Here is a 22199-nt window from a genome sequence, read left to right as displayed (position 1 = left end):
CAAACCAATTTTCTTCAAGGTAAAATCATCCTCAGCACAGATGGATCAAAGAATAATAATTTCACCAGTATCGCTGCTATCAACGTTTCCCATAATATCAATGCTGCGGCCATCATTAATAATAATGCCTCCATATTTACAGCTGAAGCCCTAGCTATATCCCTTGCTATCATTGAATTCGCCAATAGCTATGAAGATTATGTTCTCTTTTCTGACAGCAAATCCAACCTAAGTGCCCTCTCTTCGTTCAATCTGAAATCCCATTCAGCTATTTTTTATGCCATCGAAGCAATTGTTGAAGCCCTGCACAAAGTCAAATCTATTACCATTATTTGGGTTCCAAGCCACCTCGGAATTCCGGTAAACGAAAAAGCTGATCTCCTTGCCAGAAATGGGCCCTTTTTAAGCCGCCCCACGTACGATATCGCCTCTGAAGACATCATTACCATGAACAAAAAAGAACTCAAGTCAAAAATCAACAGCGACTGGATTAATTGCAAGTATTTCAACCATAAACCCTACCTTGGATCCATCAAAGACTACATCAACTGGACCCCTAACAGAAAACTTGGAGTTCTCCTAACTAGACTTCGAACTGGGACTCTCCCTGTCAACAAGACTCTCCATCGTTTCAAGTGCAGCGTCTCCCCACTTTGTCCCCTGTGCAATCAAATCGAGACAATTGACCATTTCCTGCTTCAATGTCCCTGTCTCTCTAGCCTGCGGCTTTCCCTTTTTACTCGCCTCAATATCTCGGATCCCAATGTTCCTCTCGCCCACGTGATCTCTCGTATTTGTGCCAATTGTTCTTCCATCCGTGCTTTTTGCACTTTCCTCGCTTGTTCCAATCGCTTTTGAGTTTTTTTTTTTTTTTTTTTTTTTTTTTTCTCTCTCCCCCCCGCCCGTGCATCTCCCGAGCTCTTCCTCCCTTTTTTTCCTGCCGTGGTACAAGCCTCCTCTCGTAGGACAGGCAAAAACCACTCAACTCTTTCAATCAATCAATCAATCAATCCGAAATGTGCTGCGTTCTCCTTCATCACAAGTGCGATTCAAATTTGTAGGTTTAAATAGAAATTTTGATCATGGCAAGTACCCCACAAAATGTGAATGCAAGTAAGGTGTCTGTTTTGATCGATAAATAAGTTCTCATATGAATGTTGCTATGTAAATGTACCCAGTATTTGTAGTTGTCCTGATATTCCAGTTAAAAAATAATACTTTGACCTGATTTGTTCTGATGTTAAGCTTTTTTCCTGGTACTTTTTTTTTATAATCAATTTTTGAGCTTCCAACTGGATTTCAGTTCGACCCTAGAGAAAAAGGGCTCTAAATTCTGTAAAAAAGGAACTTTAATCTTAATTTTTAAAAAATAAAATACTGATGCACTGATTAAACAGCAATTATCGGTATTCGGCCAATTTTAGCCGATTAATCAGCTAAAAAATTATTTTTGCATTAAAATCAATGTTGCTTACGAATAACAATGCTGGAATGAATTTTAGCTGATTAGTGAAGTGATTATTTTAAAATTGAAATTACTTTTGCTATACTATACCTAACCAACATTTTAGTACTCTAGCTTTTGTGTCCTGATTTGATGATTAAAAATTTTCAAATTGTCATGGTAGGGATGCGAGCTACGTGCTCAAATTTTTTTAAATATAGAGTTGAAAGGATAAGGGGGCATTCCACTGTAGCTATTTTTGACATATATGTAGAGTCCGTAACATGATAATTTTTGCCATAACTTTTTAATTTACTGTTAGATTTGTAAATTATTTTAATTTAAGCTGGTGTGTTGGTAGGAAAAGATCAAAATAAAATAATATGCTAATCAAACAGTAAATTAAAAAGTTATGGCAAAAAAGGTCACGTTACGGACTTTACATAAATGTCAAAAATACCGTGGAATGCCCCATAAGCGGAAGGGGGGGGGGGGTTGCTATGGATGGATTTAAAACGGAATTTACATTTTTAAGGAAAAAGGGACCAGATTTTGAAAAAATTGACTTTATGGAGTTGAAACTAAACAAGCTGATGTGTGCATCACATGACTTCCTTTTACACCAATTTAAGAATAATAGTAGTGCCCTGGAATAAGCAAAGAAACACTTTAATATTTTTGCCCAAAGTTTGTTGCAAACTGAAGCAAAAAAATGTTTTATACAGGTTAATTTTCCTAATATTGGACATTTTAATGTTATTCAATGGTTAACTCTCTAAACATTGCCAATAGTGGCCAAAATAAAACCAAATTGAAAAAAAAAAAATCAAATTTTTTGTTGCCAAGTTGGCAAAAAAAACTTGGCAATCAAAAGCTTGTCGCCGAGTGTTTGTCAAATTATAATATCACTTGAGTTTGCATTGATATTAACAATGATTTAGCCCAAAAAAGGTGTAAAAGACTCCCTTAGGAACATCTGAATGCAACAAAAAGAGAGGAGCACAACTAGACCCCACTAAGAGTCTACATACCAAATTTCAACTTTATTGTCCCTCCCCCCGCCCTGTCCGAAACATTGCAAGAGCAGTATTATAATTATACGCTTACAGCTTGAAAACTAATGATGATACCGGTGTATTCCTTTTTTTGTTTCATTTCTTACAATATTATAAACCAGTTGTGCCCAACCCACGGGTCACATCGGGCCCACGAAACTGATCAGTGTGAACCGTTGTTTTGCAAAATGTTACAACTCGAAGACTATGTATGTTGCAACTGGTTTCTAAAAACAGGTTGCATTCAAAAAAAAAAAAAAAGGTATCAAGTTATTATAACTACAATTTTTCTTTTATAAGGGGTCATCTAACTGTTTGCTTGGTCTGAAATATTGTTACAATGCTTTCCACTACAGTGTCCACACGTAGACGTACAATCGAACCCAGCTTTACGACAGCTACAGTTTCTAACACAATGTTTTACAGTTACAAGATATTAGTAGGAGAATTTCACTTGGAGCAGAGGTAATTGTCATGCTCTTAGGTATCAGTCTGTTGCTTGAAATATATTTCCCAAACCCATTCTTCTGCTGGAAGTTTAAAACCTAACCAAGTTTGCATAAATGTTTGTGAAAGCAAGTAATCGCAAAAATGTCCCGGTACAGATGTGATATACCCCCCATTTGGCGACATCCGATTTTTTGCACAAAATTGAAATATTTTTCTCGCCAATGAGGCGATAAATTTTTAAGCATGGCATCCCTGGTGAAACTAACCTGTGGTTGGCAACATGAAGGCAAACTTGTTCGAACTTGTTTACTTGGGTTCTTTACTTGGTTTTACGTAGGAGAGATACGTGTTGTTTTGTGCAATATACCTTACAGGAATGCTTATTTTGTGTTAGTTTAGATTCAGTAGTTGTGTTTTGAAGTAAAAACATTAGAAAATGCCAGTTTCTTCAAACTTGAAGGTTAATTAAAAGTTAACTCCAACGTGGTGTGTATCTGTAACGTGCTATTGTCATATGATGTATTGTTTTAGACTGAGTGTGAATATTTATACCATATAAAAAGGTAAGTTCTTTATTTTAGAATTCAAAAAAAACCTCTCACTTCCAAAATTCTTTGTTTTTACAAATCCTTGAGGGGTTCTTGTAGTTTTTAACTTTATTTTTACTGTATGTAAATTAATTTTACAGAAATAGTACGGTTATTTTGTTCTAAAAGTTAATTCTTATCGATGCCACGAATTATTTAGACATTCTATTAACGTGCCTCCTTTAGGTACTGAATTTTATGTTAACAATTGAAAGTTCTTTCGGTTGTACTCTTAAAAATGCTGAATTTTATTAATAAATCTGCACAATAATGGTGCATATTTCACACTTAAAACTGTGTCATTATTATACACTGAACGGAAGGAGCCACCCTTGGGTGTCTCCATGAAAATATACATAACTGTGACCATACTCCGACTGTAATGTATATTAACAGTCGGAGGGATAACGGACCGAGCGGAGCGAGGTCCTGGCGAGCCAGAGGTCTCATAGTACTTTCGTAATGAGACCGAGGCAGGGCCGGCGAGTCGAGGTCTCATTACGAAAGTACTATGAGACCAAGGGCTCGTATCCCGGAGAAATGATGAAAAAAAAATTAATGCATTAATTTCGACTTGTAATTAATACAATAATTTATTTCATTGTATTTTAATATGTTTACAAAAACCCCCGGCCCTGTACATTTCTGAAGCATATATTCGTGATGTTTTTTGTTGTGCTTTTATGTTGTTTCTATATATATTGTGTTCTGAAGTGCTTTGATCATGTTTTTTTATCTGATTTTTTCCTGTTGGTGCTAAAAAAGCATCGCTAAGAACGATGTATGACATATGTCGTCATACATCGTTTTCTTGGCGACGCTTTCTTGACGCCAACAGGAAAAAGTCGCCAAGGGTGGGTTATATCACATCAGCTCCAATGTCCCTAAAGTCCACTTTTGATTTATCAAAACTTCCACCAACTTTAGACGTTACTCGTCAACATCTTTTTAAGGTTTCCACCAGTTTTTAGGGCCAACACCAGATTTAAACTTGGTTAGGTTTTAAACTTCCCCCAGAAGAGTGGGGTTGGCATTATACTTCATGCAACAGACTGATTCCTAAGTTCATGAAGATTACCTCTGCTTCAAGTGAACTTCTCCAATAAATATCTTGCAATTAAAAACATTGTGTTTCAAACTGTATCTGTCATAAAGCTAGGTTCCATTGCACGTCTATGTGTGGACACTGTAGTCGAATGCACTGTGTAACAATATTTCGTACCAAACCAACAAAATAATTACAAGATGACCCCTTATATAAGACTTAAAAAAATAATAACCAAAAGTAATAATAAATGTTAATAATATCCGCTGCAAGAAAACAGTCAGTTCAAATATACTATTCCTGATTTATTTAAAGTTTAAATAGTTAGCCAAGCATTAACATTATTTTGCAGACTATCACCGACCCAAACGAATTATAAAATTTTGTAACAAATAGTTTCATTATGATAGTAAACACTTTAAGTGAACATCATTACATTGTTGATCCATTTCAAGAAAATGACTATTATCATATTATTTATCTATAAACTTTGTTCAAACATTTCTTTCTAAGACATAATGATAAAAAGCTATTACTTTTTTAAAGTTACTTTTTGGTTTTTGTTGTGAGTTTTTTGCATATGATTAAGTTGGTAAAATGGTGAAACTGAGCTATCTACACAAAAAGTGTATGTTTCATAATTTGTGTATAACAGTGATCCCCAACAATGTTTTCAGAAACCAACTTCTAAATATTTGGCTAACAATTTGTAACATTGTCATTAATCGTGCTCTTTGAGTTGTAACATTTCACAAAATAATGGGCAGCACAGATCAGCTTTGCAGGCCGGATACAGCACCTGGACCTTAGGTTGGGCACCACTGGTTTATAATATTGTTAGGAGTGAAATAAAAAGAGGAACACCCTGGTATCATCACAAATTTTCAAGATAAATGCATATAATCATAATGCTGAACTGATCAGTGTGCAATGTTTGGGAAGGGAGGGGGGGGGGAGCAGAAAGAGGAGTTGGGGTCGGGACTGTCTAGGTTTTAGTGTACACTTTATGTACTAACATCGTGCAAAAATTCAGCTTTCTCTTAATTAGTTGTGAAAAGAAAAGCGTATAATCGTACTGCGCTTGGTTGTCTTAGCATTTACGAGAGGGTGGGGAAAGCAAGAGGTGTAGGAGTCAGTACTTTGTATTTTTAAGTGTTTTCTTTATTTGCTAACGTCCTGCCAAAATTCAGCTTTCTCTTAATTAGTTGCGACACGAAAAGAGTATAATCATAGTACTGCTCTTGCAGTGTTTAGGAGCAGGTGTGGGGGAGGGGGGGGAGGACGGGGGGATTCGAGACTTTGTGGTTTTTTTAGTGTATACTTTGTGTACAGATGTCCTACCAAAATTCCGCTTTCCCCTAATTAGTTGCCACAGAAGCGTATAATCATAGTACAGTAAAACCTGTCTACAACAATGCTGTTGGGACCAAAAAAAAAAAATCGTAATAGAGAGGTTATCGTTATAGACAGTTTGATTATTCATGCTGACATTTTGCTGGGGGCCAAAAAAAATAGATTGTTATAGACAGGTTATCGTTATAGACCGTATCGTTATACGCAGGTTGACTGTACTACTATTGCAATGTTTTGGAGGAGGTGAGAGGAAAGCAAGAGGGGTGGGGGTTGGGATTTTGTATTTTTTTAGTGTATACTTTATTTGCTAACAGCCTGCAAAAATTCAGCTTTCCCTAAATTAGTTGCAACAAAGCCTATTTTTTAACCTTTATTCACTGGGCTACTGGTGTTTATTCCAAGTGTTATATCCCGAAAACTAATACTACATTTTGGATTACACTAAGGAATAAGTAAACCCATGGGGAAACAGGTTTTCAACAATTCAATTTTGACTTCAACTGCTCCAAGGGGGCTGATTTTTGCTGTCATTTGCTCGAATTAAAACAGCTGTGAAAAATAAATCACATTAAAATGTCTGGTTGAGAGAGCCTTTCACGCAATTTGATTGTTACTAAATAATTGGAAAAATCTCAATGATTTAAAATTTTTATTTGTTGCTATCTTTTATTTATTAACAAATGAAATGTTTGTATTTTTTGCATGTTTTTTTTTTAAAGTTTTAGATGCTTATGGGGTGTATCCTTTGCACAAAGCTGCTGCTTTGGGCCATAAAGAAAATTTAATTACTCTTTTGGAAAGTGGATTATCACCCAATGCACCAAATTATGACTGCTTGACGCCATTGCATGAAGCTTGTATCCAGAATCAACCAGAATGTGCTGAGATTTTAATTAACTATGGATCTAAGGTAAGATTTTAGTTTCATTACATTTCATTTTCTTTCATTTTTAGACTTTTTTTTTCCACCAAAAGTAAAACCTTTCTGATGTATTATTTTCTTAATCTTTTCTCACTTTTTATATTTATTTCAAACTTTATATTTTTCAGTTTCTTAAGTAATATTGATATTCTGTATATTTAAGTTTTATTTATTAGCTTTTTTCTGATTAACATAACACTATGAACTGTTAACTGTGAAGAAAAAAAGAAGTTCAGTCTTATTGTTATTTCTGTACCTCAGAGCCGGACTAATGTAAGTCACATAATAGCTACTCCACAGGAGAGAGAAAATATGTTTGCCTAAGGCTGGGACTTGCGCTCTTTTAACACTGGTATATAATTGAAGGATTTTTTTCTTTAGATTTGCATTCATAGGGCTCAGTACGGAAGAGGATTCTGCATACAATGCACTAATAAGCAGAAAATCACTATCATCGGACTTAAGCTAATCTAGCAAATTTAAGAGTGGTATCTGTATAGATAAGTAAAAATATTTATAAAAGTAGGAGAATGTTATGCAATAAATTACTTTTATTCCCCTAGAAGAATGTTTGATATGTTGAGGACCTTATGAGAAAAAACCTCTATGATATTTTGCCTTTCTAATTTTAATGTTAGCACAAACTCAACTAAATTTTTGGTCTCCAATTTAGATGCCATAAGTACAGAAAACTCCAGATTATCTGCTGAATAAGGTGGCACGGTAACCACGAGTAATTATGCTCTCGGATAATCTGCAAAATTAGAAAAAAAAATAATACCAGTGCAATAGCTTAAAAAAATCAACACCCTTCCTTACATTTAAACTATAGCTGAAAGAATAACACATAACATTGTGTATACAAATATTCGTTGAAGAAAAAGAGGATCTCTCATTATTGCAAACAGGTTGCACACATCTGTAAGCAAATCCTGAAAATAGCTTTACTTGAAACTGATTAAGTTAGATCACACCAAAAACACATAGGGGGAAGGAGTTTTTTCCAATCGTTCACTTGCTTATGTGTAGATTCAAAAATTAGTATGTATTGTAGATCTGTGGTATCTGTAGTAAATGATGTAGATCCAAAAAATTAGTAAAGTAGATGGAGATATAAAGTTGTACGTAGTGTAGATTTAAAAATCTGGTTTCGGTTAGTCAGGTTTTGCTGACCTTGGAAGCAAAATTTGAACCAAAATACTGCCATTGGAAGGGAGGGGGGAAAAAAGAAATGGGAATGTCTAAAATTATATTTTGGACTTTTCAAAGTAAAATGTAATGCATTTATCTACATGGATTTATTTATCTAGCATTTATCTATTATTGTCATCATTGTCCCTAGCTGGGCCAAGAGCCTGTTGCTGGTTCTCATATTTATATTTGTATTTGTATCAAAAAATCATAGTGTGACTAGCCGGGGATAAGCTGCTTGCAAATATTTGTAGTTTAGAACTCCAAACATCATTACTCCTCAACATCAGAAAACTAATTTTAAATTCAAAATATCTTGAAACATAAAAAAAACCCAACTATCATAAAACTTAGTTAACAATTTATTTTAAATTATTTTAAAAAAAGCAAAGCAGGTTTTCCTTGATTGAGAACGGTTTATTGTGTTAAAAGTAGATGAAAAACTTTCTGCTTTTTTAAAATTCTTAAATCAAAATATTCTACTAGTGCGAAAAATGTTATTTAAGGACTGAATTCTTCAACTTTGGTACACAATATTTTATTATGATATCATTACATATTCCTCATTTGTTTTCTTTAGTTTCATTTAGAAGGTTGAAGATTAATTTTTTCTTAAAGGTAAATGCAACAAGTTTGGATGGTGGCACTCCTCTGTGTGATGCTTGCGCAGGAGGAAGTTTACTTTGTGCTCAACTGCTTGTGAAAATGGGAGCGGAAATCAACCCTCCTTTTGCTCTAAGTACTCCTTTACACGAAGCTTGCCTTAAAGGTTATACTTTTAAATGTAAAAATCAGCTCATAAAGAAAAAAAAAATAAAGGAAAAAAAAATCATCATTAAAAGAATTGTACCTTTCACAAAATTCCATTTTTAAAGTGAAAAGTTATTTTCCTGTTCAAAACAACATTTACTCATAAAATAAAATGTTCAATTGATCAATACAAACGTCATATAAATATGTCTTTTTGGTTTTATTTTTGCTCATTTTGATCAATTTTTCCATTGCACACAACTATAAGCTTACATACTTTTAGTGCATTGCTTGTAATAGTGCAATCTTTTTGCATCTGTTTCTGATTTTTTGCATTTTTTTCTGATAATTTTTTGAATTCTACTCAGTATGAAGCTTGTTGATCAAAATAATGAGGGTATCTTTTTACTCCTTGTTTTTTAGTGTCTTTCATAAAATGTTTTTAAAAATAGCACTTTACAATTAACAATTCTATGACTTAAAACTGCTATTGGATTTCATAAACAGTATTATTTTATTTTCCCCCGTATACTACATTTATTGTACAGGGAACAGTAATGTGTTACAATATTGTCTGATCACAAAATGGTTAAACTTCAGTTTGACCATTTGCTTTAAATATTTGTAGACAGTATAGCACCACCATTTAGTAGCCTATATGTGAAGGTAAAGAAAGTTCCCTATATTGTGCATTGCAGCTTGTGAATTATATTTAAACTTGCTAATTTACCCCAAAGTTTTTTAATGCAAAATCACAAAATGAAAGTGTAAGCAAAAAAGGTTGAATTTTCATAGTTGTAACATAAGCTGCACTTTAAAGTAGATAAATATTTATAACTAGCTGCATTGCCTGCTGTTGCATGGTCTACCTCAAAAATATGTGTATATTTGGCGTTCCAGCATTTTATTTAATGATAAAATTTCTCCTTTTCATTACATTTCTTAGTGTTGCTCCACTTTTATTAGTCAAATCGTGATGTTATATAGCCTATAGCCTTCTTCAATAAGTGGACTATTCAACACAAAAAGAATTTTTCTATTGGAACCAGTAATCCCTGAGATTAGCACGTTCAAACAAACAAACTCTTCAGCTTTGTATTAATAGTTAATTAATATGAAAATAAAAACGGATGCATATTTATTTTACAAATCATTTTCAGCATCGTTCAGGATTTTTCTGGAAATCAGATAAGGTTTAGCTCAATTTTAAGGAACCTCAATATTTGCCTCATGGCTGACTCATGCCTACACCCACTGGATGGCGAAGCCTGCTCTTTCAGGTCGAGCCACCGTGAATATGTCGTCTATTGGGCGTTCCAAGCATTTTAAATTATGATATAAGTTTTCCCATTTTCAAACCATTTTTTATTGCTGCTGCACTCCTATTAGTTATAGCGTGATGTTATGTAGCCTATAACCTTCCTCAATAAATGGACTATTCAATACAAAAAGACTTTTTCAATTCGAACCAGCAGTTCCTGAGATTAGCGCTTTCAAACAAAAACTCTTCAGCTTTATATTATTAGTATAGGTGTGTAAAATAGCCTTTTATTAACAAAGAAGAGGATAATCTTTCAAATTCAAATGACCATTATTATGTTTTTATGTTATAAATGCATTACTGCACATTGTTTATTGTGCACGGATTTTCACAGTTTGTGCTTAATATTTTTATTTCTTGTGCAGGAAGTGTAGAATGTGTTGAATTTTTAATAAATGCTGGAGCCCGATTAAATGTAAATGATTGCAACTTTGGCACTCCCCTTCATGCTGCAACTTTGAGGCACCGCACTGATTGTGTAAGAAAGCTATTACAATCAGGTATACTGAAAATTTTGTGTTCATGTATTTTTATGTATATGACTTTTATTTTCTTTAAAATCATTTACTCTGCATAATTATGTTTATGTATTTCATTACCTAAATAAAGTAAAAATGGTCAAGAAAATACTGTTGGTAACTTTTTCAAGGCTCACTGGAGCTTCTCCATTGGTTCAAAAAATACTCATCACATGACTAGGAAGTTGAGATCGAACACACCTTAGTCAAAAGACACCAATATTTACACCAGGGGATTGAATTAGAATTTATTCCATGCATAGGTCGGCTGGTGCCGGGAAAAAAAGATGGTCAAAAAGGTGACGAGGGGCAGGTTAGGTAGGTGATGACCCTAAAGTTGACTTTTTTTTTGCATTTAATTTCAAAGTCATTATTAATTAAATGACCTCGGCTAAAAATTCAGCCTCAAAAATCGGGACAGGTGGTTACATGATAGGCGCCTTTCTTCCAATTCAAAGCAACATTTTAGTTTCTATGAAATAATAACATGAAAAAATATAAACAAAACAATAATAACATGAAACATACTTTTATTAAGTAAATTCTTCTTTCTTTTAACTCGTGAATCAATCAATTTTATAATTTTTTGATCCATCATTACTTTTTAACTCAAAAAAGTGGAGGGACAATGCCCTTGTACTTTTGAAAGTGAGGGGCAGTTGCCTTCCTTTACTGCCCCCTTCCCATATGAGCTGTATATGAACCTATAGGAATACAAGACAAAGAACGAAAGCAACTGTCCACCCAACCAAGGCCATCATTTAGACTAGAGGGATCAGAGAAATTTATTGCTTTTCTGGCTTAGAAAAAACAATATACAGTCGACTCGCGCTACGACGCGATTCGAGTTACGCAAAATGGCTATAACGCGAGTTTTTCCAAAAAATAAAATTTCAGCTGCAAGATGTGACTTTAAAATATCATCACTTTATTAAAAGAATATATTTTTTTTCTTTGAGATACTTCCAAAAAGTAATAAATACTGTGTAATAGACCGTCATATGCCATTATTTATGTAAAAGTGCTTATAGTTTGTTACAAGTAATTTTGGTTGAATGCTTATACGTATTTCTAATTTCACTTTTTCATTTTAATATATTTAAAACTTGAATGTTTTGATTTTTTGTTATTTTACTAGTCTTTGAACTAATATTTCAAATTTTGATTGTGCATCTCTCTTCTGTATTTAGATTATTTATTCTTTTTCTGTACAAATGTAAATACATTAAATTGCAAAGATATCAATTATAACTCTGCACAAAGGCATCAATTATGGGTGATAAATTAGACACATCCAACATAGAAATTTTTTACTTATGCTTTGAGCCTTTCTGTAAAAAAATAAAACTGTTTCACTTTCATGCAGATTTTTATTCTTTGTTTTATATTTAAGTTATTGTTCTCTCATCCACTATCTGTGGGAATTGTTCTTGGGTATGTATTGCATGCAATTTACTAGCTTCTTTTAGATTGATAAAACATGTTTTTCAATAATTGAATTACAGGGGCTTCAGTAAATGCAACTAAAATACATGAAACTGCTCTCCATGTTGCTGTTAGAGAACAGTTCCCAGAAATTGTTGAAATCCTAATTGAATATGGTGCAAATATCTTCGCAAGTAATAATCAAAACAAGTTGCCCATAGACTTGCTGGCAGAAGCGGAAGGCCATATCTATGATTTGCTAACTCACCATTCAGGTATTAAAAAAATGTTTTTAAACAGCATGAAACAATGAAAAATAATGTGTAGTGAGCTATTTTTTCACCAGAGTAAGAGCAGCAGTTATATCATTGAATTTACAGGTTTCTAAAAAGTCAGGAAATCATATTCAATTAAGATAAATACAATTCTTTATTTGCAATTTTCTTTGTTTTCCATGTTTTCCCATACTACTGTGAAAATTTTAAAGTATTTTGAAACGTTGCATGCATTCTGGCCTGTGAGAATAATTTTAATACTGAGTCATTCCATGTCAACTGACCTAATTTTTCAAATCAACTCCACTCGACCATCTTTGAGTTGGATAAAATTTTATAGAGGAGTAGAGATGCCTTTGAAACTAATCTATGCAAATTTTCAGCTTCCTAGATCCAAATCCTGAGGATCTAGAATCTCCGAAAAATGTGATCCATAATGGTGGATCAGCTTTTTGTGCCGAATTGCCAAGTTTATACCAATTTTACAGGAAATTTTATTACACTGGAAGTCTGAAATTTTAGGCGCTTAAAATATGGTTGACCGTTAGTATATTCAAGTATTTTTGTGAATTTGAGCTCTTTAGATTTTGTGTAGCATGCGCGTGAACTTGTGAAAAAGTGCAATATGAAATTTTTTTCCCTAGATTTTAGATTGTCATAAAATCTAAACAAAAATAATTCAAAAACTCGTACTGCCTGATTCCGTTGTAAAAATGCTTGTATTTAATAGGTTACAGTTACAGAGCTTAAATATTTATTTTCTGGAAGATATTGTGATTCAAAGTGGCTATCAAAATCACTCAAGTGAAAAATAGCCTATTTTCAAAGCGCTATAACTCAAGTTTGTCACCTCGCATCTTCTTATCGTTTATACCATTAGAAAGAACACTCTTTTTCCTTTCAAAATGAGTTTTTTCTTGGATGGTGTTCTTTCGAATAAGGATAAAAAAAAGAACTTGAAATTATGTCAGTCGTAAAGAATTGCCATGTTCAATCTCAATTTACGGGACATTTTATAACACTGGAAGCATGAAATTTTAGGAGCTTAAAGTACTTTTGGTTATCAACACGTTCTAGTATTTTTGTGAGTTTGAGTTCATTAACTTTTGTGTAGCACCTATGCAGTCTTGACAAAACGCAGCAGAGAAACTTTTTCCTGGATTTTAGAATGTCATGAATTCTGAACAAAGATGATTCAAATGCTCGAACTTTGTAATTCTATTGTCAATATGCATGTTTTTAGTGGTTTATAGTTGCAGAGCGTAAATATTGATTTTCTAAGAGATATTGGCATCCAAAGTGGCTATCAAAATAGTTCACATGAAGAATGGCCTGTTTTTAATGCCTTGTAGCTCAAGTTTCTCACCTTGCATCTTCCTTTCGTTGGTATCATGAGAAAGAGCATATTTTTTCTTTCTTTTGATGATGTTCTTTCAGATAAATGGGAAAAAATGAGCCTAATATACTATTTGTCGTTAGCGAGAAAATCTCGTTCTTAAATAAATATAGAATGGTGAATGCTGTGACAACCGACTTATAGGGATTTTGCAACCGTTATAAGTCAGAAATATTTTTTTACTAATCATTTTAAAAGTTCTTTTGTAAATGAAATATGTTAGAATCAGAAAAGTATTTTGTTCAGGAAGTGGACTGATACACTAGAAATAATAAGATAATTTTCTTTTTTTATCATATTTCATTTGCAAAGTATCTTTTTAAATGATTAATAAAAAACTTTTTCTGACTTATAACAGTTGCAAAATCCCTATAAGTCGGTTGTCACGGCATTCACCATTCTTTATTTATTTAAGAACGAGATTTCCTCGCTAGCGACAAATAGTATATCAGGTCCATTTTTTCCCGCTTATCTGAAAGAACACCATCTAAAAGAAAACCTAATTTTATAAGAAAAATTATGTTCTTTCTCATGGTAACAATGAAAGGAAGATGCAAAGTGACAAACTTGAGCTTAAAAAACTGGGCATTAAAACCAGGCTATTCTTCGTGTGAACTATTTTGATAGCCACTTTGGATGCCAATATCTCTTTGAAAATCAATATTTACGCTCTGCAACTATAACCAATTAAAAACATGCATATCGACAATAGAGTTGCAAAGTTCAAGCATTTGAATCATTTTTAGCCTACTTTCCCAGTAAAAGTTGGAGAAAGAAGAAAAAAATATGAAAGAAGGCTTAATGCATCTTAAAAATATCCCGAAAAACAAACAAAAAAAAACCTCAAAAATAAATAAAATAGTTAGATAAATATTGAAAAATTGAATGTTAGAAAGTAGGGTATTGAGATAAGGAAAAATGTCTGTCGGTCTGTCCCCCCCTAATAACTTTTGAATGAATAGTCCGATTCGAACAATTTTTTTTTTTGTTAGAAAGATCTGGGCGATTACATCTCATTCCCATCTTTCATTTTTTGATTTAAACAATTTTTCGTTCAATTTTGAACAGTTCAAAAAAACTTAACATTAGTGCCTACAAGGAAATTCAAATAAAAAGAAATCTTGAACTTAGAGGCGAAGTGGCTCTAAACTAACTTTTTAGGGAAAAGCTTTTGATGAAAAACATGTATCGAAAATATCTTTTTGATTTGAACAAGTTTTTGTTCAATTTTGAACAGTTCAAATCTCTTAACATTAGCGCCTAAGGGGAAACTGAAAGTCAATATGGATTCCAAACTTAAAGGCGGATTTACATCAAACAAACTTTGTTGGAAATAGCTCTTGACGACCTGCTCCCGACTCCGATAATTTTGGCGCTCCTGACTCCGACTCCTGTGCCCAAAAATTACTCAGACTCCGACTTCCCGACTTTGAATCTGACTTCGTAGCTTTGGCAAAAATATATGCACGGAGGAAAAATTGCCGACTCCGACTCTTGGATATTCAACTCTGTCTCCGACTCCTGTTTCAATTAATAAGTCCTACTCCGTCTCTGCAAATATTGGCAGACTTGCGGACGTTTTGGGGAAATGACCGATTTCAACTCCAAGTCTTTGAATTTAAAACTTTCGGCTCTCGAATCTAACTCTTTTGTCCCAAAACCAGATGGACTCCGACTCTGATTCCACAACCATGGTTTTTTACTGTGAAATAATTATTTTGAGTATGTTTTGATTTTATTTTCCAGCTAAAGTTTTAATTTATGTATTCAGTTTTTGGCGGAGAAATTCAAAGTCCTTTATGTTTCTACATAAATATATGTGCAGACGATTTTTTTTTTGACAATAAAAATTATTTCTTTAAGTTGACATTTAAATTGTTTTTATTTATTTTTGAAAGTGCATTAATTGATTCTTAAAAAATTTTTTGGCATAAAGGAAAAAACAAGCAATTTTTTTTTTGATATGATTATTTTAATGAGCTTTTAATTTGAATTCTTTTTTTTCCTTTTTAAAAGTGGTTGAAGATTTTTTTTTTGATTTAGAAATTAATTTAGCTGCTTTTTTTAAAAGGTGCTGCTATTTTATTTGTTCTTTTATTTATTTTTTACATATCTACTTCTTTAGATGAGCAAGGCATACTTTATTTTTTGAAATCAAATTAAAATATTAAAAAAAATATGTTTGAAATAATTTACGATTTTAGCTAATTTTGAGAATACTGAACATATACTAGAAAGTCGATATTGGTATACAGGAAAGTAGGCTCGTTTAGTTCTAGACAGAACTTCTTGTTTGTTCAGAATTTATGATATTCTAAAATCCAGAAAAAAGTTTCTCTGCTGCGTTTTGTCAAGACTTTGCATATGTGCTACACAAAAGTTAATGAACTCAAACTCACAAAAATACTAGAACGTGTTGACAATCTAAATACTTGAAGCTCCTAAAATTTCAGGCTTCCAGTATTATTTAATGTCCCGTAATCTGAGATTGAACATGGCAATTCGTTACGACTGACATAATTTCAAGCTCGTTTTTTTTATCCTTATTCGAAAGAACACTATCGAAGAAAAAACTTATTTTGAAAGGAAAAAGTGTGTTCTTTCTAATGGTATAAACGAAAAGAAGATGCGAGGTGACAAACTTGAGTTATAGCGCTTTGAAAATAGGCTATTTTTCACTTGAGTGGTTTTGATAGCCACTTTGAATCACAATATCTTCCAGAAAATACATATTTAAGCTCTGTAACTAACCCATTAAAAACAAGCATTTGTACAATCTAGTCACACAGTATGAGCTTTTGAATTATTTTTGTTCAGATTTTATGACAACCTAAAATCCTGGAAAAAAATTTCCCATCGCGCTCTTTCACAAGTTGACGCGCATGCTACACAAAATCTAACGAGCTCAAATTCACAAAAATACTTGAATATACTAACAGTTATCCATACTTTAAGCGCCTAAAATTTCAGGCTTCCAGTGTAATAAAATTAAATTGGTATAAACTCGGCAATTCGGCACAAAAACTGATCCACCATCATGGATCACATTTTTCGGAGATTCTAGATCCTCAGGATTTGGATCTAGGAAGCTGAAAATTTGCATAGATTAGTTTTAAAGGCATCTCTACTCCTCTATAAAATTTCATCCAAATCAGAGATGGTTGAGTGACGACTCCTAGGTCACTTGACATGGTATGACTCTACTAGATGTGGGCCTTGGGTAAAAAGAGGTCTGGCACTACTGCATTAAAATGACAGAAATGCTCTTTTTTAAAAGAGACTATTTTATAAACTATTTTTTGCATCTGGCTACTATTTCGAAGACTATTTTTCAGATTTCAGGCTACTAAAGCTATCATTTTTAGTAGTAAAATGGAGCAGCAGACCTGTATTAAAAGCAGCATCATTATAAATGTTTTTTTTTTGTACAAATTGGAAATCATTAGTGGAAAATCTAAGTAGCTGATCACTGCAGGCATTACTAAAGGAGCTGATTACATGTCAGGCCTTCAAGCTCAGCTTGGTTCTGCCATTCATATATTTTCAGTGCATTTTTATTTTTGCATTTAGTAAATTTCTCACAGCTGCAAAATGAGTTTAATATTTTAAATATTAATGTTCATTATTTGTCCAGGCTAGAAGGCCATATGTTTATATGTTAGACGTGATCTCTAAAACCATTGCAGCTATTTGAAATTTTTTTTCACTATATGAAAGGTGCATTCTTACTGAGTGACATAGGCTAAAAAGTTATGCATTATATGTACTTATACTATTTTTTAAAACGAATAGCTTGTCTTCACTACCAGTTTTTGTTTCGTACCGTTTTATTGTTATAAGCGTAAAAACTAATACCGATTGTGTTGCGAGACGCAAACGAATTATAACTGAGACTTGGTTCGATTAAGTTAACAGTTGAATTCAAGTAGTGCAGGTAGATGAGGTTAATCCGTGTTTCTAACAGTTGTAGTTTTGCATGCATTTCGGGCTATCCTTTGTGGTTAATTCACTTATACTGATATTACAAAGAGGGTTTATCTTGAATGTTTAAATGTTCCGGGTAATCTCCAGAACCACCGCGCCTATTCAAAAAACTACTTCTTTGTATGAAAGGCACATTCTTGCAGAGTGACATCTATACTAATACACTGGCCTCCAATACTTCAAGTACAACATATTTTTTGAAGCTCACCATTAAAAAAAGGGAAGTAACATATGATATATACATATAGATGCCTCAGTTGCCAAATCGATTAACTCAACTTTTTAAAAAAATCCTCATTTCTGCTTTAATGGTGCTTAATCAATGCTTAGAATGTGAATTTATATTAAACTTTTGGTTCAGTACATTTCTGATCCTGCGATGGCCGAAAATGTAACACGAGGGCCCATTCACTTGTATGTAAAATGCTATCTTCTTCATCACTTTTCTTGACTTTTTGTTTTATGGAATTAATTGATTTGGCAAGTGAAGCATCTATATGTGTGTCTGTGCGTGTTGCAGCATTAAGTGATACCGCCTCAGATCTTAAAATTCCTATACTCATTTTTCAGCTTTACTACCACAGTGAAAGGCACTTTTGTTGCCGCTCAAACAAAAGTTACTAAGCAGTTTACATAACATATTTGGTGGACTGCAGTGATTTTAAATTTCCAGTTACAAACTTTATGAGATAAACCAGTTATAATATTTGGGACTAATGTCCGAAAAACTACAGTACAATTTAAAGGTCTGATGCATATTTCTTAACAGTTTTCTTAGTGGTTCAAACTTTTAGTACCAAAATACACAATTAGAGTTTTAGACTTGCAAATTTAGCTTGAATATTGTTGATGTGAAACTATATGGGTGCTGATAAAATGATAAGCAACGTCAAAAAAAAAAAAACAAGTAGAAGCTCTAGACTTGTTTAGATGTTAATAGCTTCTTCGTTATTAAGTTAACCAACTTTTTTTGCTACACATTTCAGTGCATGGAATGTCTTTGACTTAAGAAAATTGAATTCAATGCATTCATTTATCTTCTCATAATATTTTAAAGGGGTGCTGCTATCAGTGGTGTACCTAGCATGGGTAAAACCTGGGGCAGTAATTTGTGGTGTGTTACCCACCCCCCAACAAACACACACACTCACACAAAAGAAAAAAAGAAAAAAAAAGTTGGTTAATGTACAAAAGACAAATAAAAACTACAATAGTTCTTTATACAACTTGCTCTAAACGTAAATGTGCAGACTGTCAAGAGATCAAAAAATAAGCTGGTGTATGAAATTGATGGCCCCTTAATTATTTCAAATGTATGTCAAACACAAGGAAAGATAATGGTGTTTAGCTTTTTTTGAGTAAAAGGAAGTCACTATAGGTCTAAGTATTGACACTACAAACCTAATCTTGAGCTTAATATTCATTCCATGATGTAGGATGGGAAAGGCTTTTGGTTTTCCCCTTGTAAAAATTTCAAATTTGTAGTCTTAAAAAGGCATTTTAGCTTCATATTTTTCAAAAAAATACAATTCCACTTTGGGTGTCCCCCTCAAGACGTCTGCGCTCCCAGGGCGAACCCAACCCCCCTCCGTAGCAACGCCACTGCTTTTATTGATAAATAATGTTGCAGGAATTATAAAATACTTTTTATTCATTATTTAGAGTTTCTTTTCAACGTAATTTCTGTAATTCTTTTTCTAACTAATATATTTTTTTTAACTGATGCACTGCATGATTGCCTTTTTTTTTGTAGCTGAACCTGCATCATTGAAGGATGTTTGTCGTCGAAAGATACGATTGGTCTTAGGCAGTGAAAGACTGAAATATGTGAGAGAGTTGAAACTCCCTAAAAGCCTTACGTCATACCTGTCACATGAACTACAAGAGTGTGACCCTTAAGTTCCTGTTAGTTTCATTGTCTGATTCACATGGATGGGATATGAAATTAAAAAAAAATTTTTTAGCTTACTAATTGGTGTTCAGCTGATTTGGCAATACAACTGCTCAGATATGCCTTTAACACTAGAACCGCGGAAATTTCCATGTACCTAAAACCGCGGGCAGGGGTCAATTTGACCCAAAGCTTAAAATGGGTTCTTTGATGTTTAGAAAGAGGTAAAAAAAATATTTTTGATGAACAAGAGTAATAATAAGATTATACAATATAATAGTAAGATATAAAATTCTCTCCCATTAACTTTAATCATTTATTCATTTCACTTTGTAGTGCAAATTTCCTCCCAGAAGTAGTTTTTCTGCTATTACATTGTCCAGAAAAATTAGATACGGTATCTTCATTCGAGGAAACATTTTCTTCATCTGGCGGCACATATTCGTCATCGCTGGAATCAACTTCTTCATCATTATCATTTTTGGATTCATTTTCCGATAATTGTTGCATATATTCGAGGGCCTTGCCATTTGTAACAACAGTTCCACATTTTATTTCATCTGGATTTGAATTTGAAAACTTTTTTCTTTTATGTACTATTGTCTTTTCCTCCCAGAAGTAGTTTTTCTGCTAGTACAGTGTCCAGAAAAATTAGATATGGTATCTTCATTCGAGGAAATATTTTCCTCATTTTGGGCACATATTCACCATCATTGAAAACAATTTCTTCATCATTAACTTTTTCGGATTTATTTTCCGATCATTATCGCATATATTTGAGGGCCTCGCTAACTGTTAATTTACGCCTATTTCTTCCAGCCATTTTCACATCAGATCAATTTTATCTCCGTGTATACAAAGTGCCCAAAAATCGAACAGACTGGCACAATCAACCTATCCAAGGCAATGCAAACAATCAGTTGTAAAGTCATAAAGAACCGGATGTGCGCCAGTTTCACCACTTTCCCTTCTAGGCCGAAACAAAAAACATCAGAAAGAAAACGTTCCTTGAATACACTAACTAGACGCATTTTTCCCACAAGCATAGATAACGTTAGGGGAGGGGGGGGGGGTTCTACAACACTTGTTACAACTACTGCAGACGCCCTCCCCCCACCCGCACTTCTGTTATCAGTAACAATTTACTGACCTTGAAGTATTGTTCTGCCTTCATCTGGGAAATGGAGAGAGGACTGAAAAAGCTTTTCCTATTCTAGGAAACGTTGAACTGCAACTTTGGTGCTTGTGATTATAATGGAATCAAAATGACCCATTCCGCAGTTTTAAGTATAAGTATTAAAAACAAAAAAGTGGTAAGTATTTAATGTATCATAGTTTCACAGATTATTATTGGTATAAAAATAGGAAAAGTCACGAATTTTTTTTCAATTTCGTCCGTAACTTTTTGAGGAAATCGGAAACAAAATTGCTTTTGGGTCAAAATGACCCCATTCGGGGTTCTAGTGTTAAAAATTTCAAATAAAAAAGCAATAAAAGTTTATCTACATGTGTTTGCATCTTACATCATATATATACAACACTTTGTACACATCTACTATATACACTATATGACCAAAAGTATTGGGACACTTTCAAAAATTCACATTTTTACAGATTTCTTGAGAAATAAAAGACTTAATTGCTCTGTAATTTTTTTCACATAAAAGGTATACTCCAGCTACCATTTTCCAACAAAAATTAAGTCTACTATTCATTTAGGGGACTAACAACAAATTGAGGAAACAAAAAAAGGTTTTTTGTCATTTTTAACAGACTTCAAAATAGGAGTTTATGATTTCGTCATGCGGCTTTTTATGAATGTTTTCAGATTATTCCAAGACTATGGGACCAATTTGAAAAATTCTTTTTTGTTTCGAATGGTATACTTCCCAAATGGTCCCATGGTAATCTGGTTTGGGTTTGATAAGGGGTCTCGGAGAAATCCAAGAAACTTTGAATTTCACGCGTTGTGGATACATAATCCAGCTTACATCAGCGGGCCGAATACATCACAGAACATCTACGACAGCTCTATCGAATATTGAGGGTTGTGTGATACATATTGTTGTGAAATATAATTTACAATTTGCAATGTTACAGTTTTACAATTTTAATCTTAAAGCAATGTCTATTGTTTTTTTAGTGACTCGTGCATTTGCTTTTGGAAAGCAAACTTTGATAAAGTCGAACTAATAATGAAGACAAAAATTTTTTGTACATAGTTGCGCATTTGAAAAAGCATTTCTTCACAGTCGTCGGAAAGACGCTGTGGTCCATTTCTTTTTCTATCGTGCTCATCTTAGTTGTTTTCAGACTCATGTGCACTCGATGTGTTTTCTTACTCAATATGCGTGTAAGAAAGGCCTCAACATCATGTACCACATACTCGATTCTACAAACTTATTTTATATTTACACCACTAAAAAGCACAAAAAATAAATTACTTTTAAATAAAAGTAAACCGCCTTCAAAAAACACCAAGGAACTAAAAAGGAAAAAATAACTGATTACACTTACATACTATTTCCTACCAAATAGTAGAAATAATTTTTTTTTACAATTCTAGTACAAAAATCAACTAATCTAAATACC

General features: G+C 33.2%; 1 protein-coding gene across 1 annotated transcript; it reads left to right on the top strand.

The window, feature by feature from the left end:
* Positions 1 to 1012: 1012 nt before the first annotated feature.
* On the top strand, positions 1013 to 19667 carry LOC129231063 (ankyrin repeat and SOCS box protein 13-like). Its single transcript, XM_054865314.1, has 6 exons — positions 1013 to 1113; positions 6654 to 6844; positions 8666 to 8816; positions 10484 to 10618; positions 12142 to 12336; positions 19470 to 19667. The coding sequence occupies exons 1-6, from the start codon at positions 1083 to 1085 to the stop codon at positions 19613 to 19615; spliced, it is 849 nt and encodes a 282-aa protein (XP_054721289.1). The 5' UTR covers positions 1013 to 1082; the 3' UTR covers positions 19616 to 19667.
* The last annotated feature ends 2532 nt before the right edge of the window (positions 19668 to 22199 follow it).

Source organism: Uloborus diversus, chromosome 1, assembly GCF_026930045.1.
Source record: "Uloborus diversus isolate 005 chromosome 1, Udiv.v.3.1, whole genome shotgun sequence".
NCBI classification, from domain to species: domain Eukaryota; kingdom Metazoa; phylum Arthropoda; class Arachnida; order Araneae; family Uloboridae; genus Uloborus; species Uloborus diversus.
This window is presented reverse-complemented; position numbering and strand designations above follow the sequence as displayed.